Below are 1,136 nucleotides of genomic sequence, written 5' to 3'. Positions count from 1 at the left end.
CAGGGCAGTGAGGGGGGGGTCTTGGTGCCGATGCCCTGGGGCCAAGGGCCTCCCCTCCCAGCCCGCTGCTGCTTCACTGTGTGTTTTCCTTGCCAGGTCTCGTTATCCCACACATCCTGCAAGTCGCAGTCTTGTGGGGGTGGCTCCCACTCCTCTTCCTCCTCCTCCTCCTCCTCCTCTTCCTCCTCGTGCCATGGGAACTCAGGGGACTGGGACCCCAGCTCTTTCTTGTCTGCTCACAAGCTCTCTGGCCTCTGGAACTCGCAGCACACCAACGGGGCCGCACAGGGCAGCCCCCTCGGGGCCCCCCCTGCTGCACTAGGTGAGTTGAACCGGCCGTGGCGTTGAGCAGAGCTTTCTGACGGGTCCTTGGCTTAGGTGGTTTCCTTGTGGGCACCCAACTGGTGGGCAGGGGTAGGCAGGCTGGGCCTCTGAATGCCAGTGCCAAAGGGATGCCTGGGTCCCTTTGCAAAGGCAGAGGGTGCTGGGAGCCGGCCCTAGCTCCGCTTTCCTTCCAGGCGACAAGCACCCCGGCCTCGCTCTCCCTCCAGAGTGCACCAGCCAGGCGCCTGCTGTGGCGCCGGGGCTCAAGGCCTGTCCCTACAGCCACGCAGCCTCCCCCACCTCCAGCAGCGCCGCCCCGGGCTCACCTCTGCCTACCCGAAGCAGTTCAAAAGCATGTGCCGGAGGGCCACCCCACCAGGTGCGTGCCCGGGGCAGGGCCGGCCTTCTTTTCGCAGCCCGCTGCTCCATGCAGCCCTCGCTGCCCCAGCACCTTCCCCTTGCTCTGTTCTCCGTGGGGCAGGGCTGAATCCTGCGGGGGAGATGGGGTGCCGCCGAGGCCCCTTGCGAGCAGGGATGGCTTCTAGCCAGGGTTTGTCCCACGGAGAAGCGGCCTGTGCAGAGGTGGTGGGTGGCTCCGAGCCTGGCCCTGGCCTGCACGGGACAGCCGGTGTCTGACCGTCTCTGCTCCTGCCCCTCTGCAGGTGAGGCCTTCCACTCCTCAGAGCATCATCAGCACTCAGACCTCACTGCTCCTCCCAACAGTCCCACCGGCCTCCCCTCCCAGCCACCAGCGCTGATCCCCTCCAAGCAGACGCCTGCCCATCCGGGGCCCTTCGGCTCCCCCCCCCCCA

General features: G+C 67.0%; 1 protein-coding gene across 1 annotated transcript in view; it reads left to right on the top strand.

Annotated features, from left to right (window-relative positions):
- FAM193B (family with sequence similarity 193, member B) overlaps positions 1 to 1,136 on the top strand; it is a 10,702-nt gene that overhangs the window by 4,508 nt on the left and 5,058 nt on the right. The window contains 4 exon segments of the mRNA XM_009326225.1: positions 62 to 322; positions 519 to 656; positions 659 to 703; positions 987 to 1,124. Coding sequence (XP_009324500.1) covers positions 62 to 322; positions 519 to 656; positions 659 to 703; positions 987 to 1,124 — 582 coding nt within the window.

The sequence above is a fragment of the Pygoscelis adeliae genome, unplaced genomic scaffold (genome assembly GCF_000699105.1).
Source record: "Pygoscelis adeliae isolate BGI_AS28 unplaced genomic scaffold, ASM69910v1 Scaffold766, whole genome shotgun sequence".
Taxonomy (NCBI): Eukaryota; Metazoa; Chordata; class Aves; order Sphenisciformes; family Spheniscidae; genus Pygoscelis; species Pygoscelis adeliae.
This window is presented reverse-complemented; position numbering and strand designations above follow the sequence as displayed.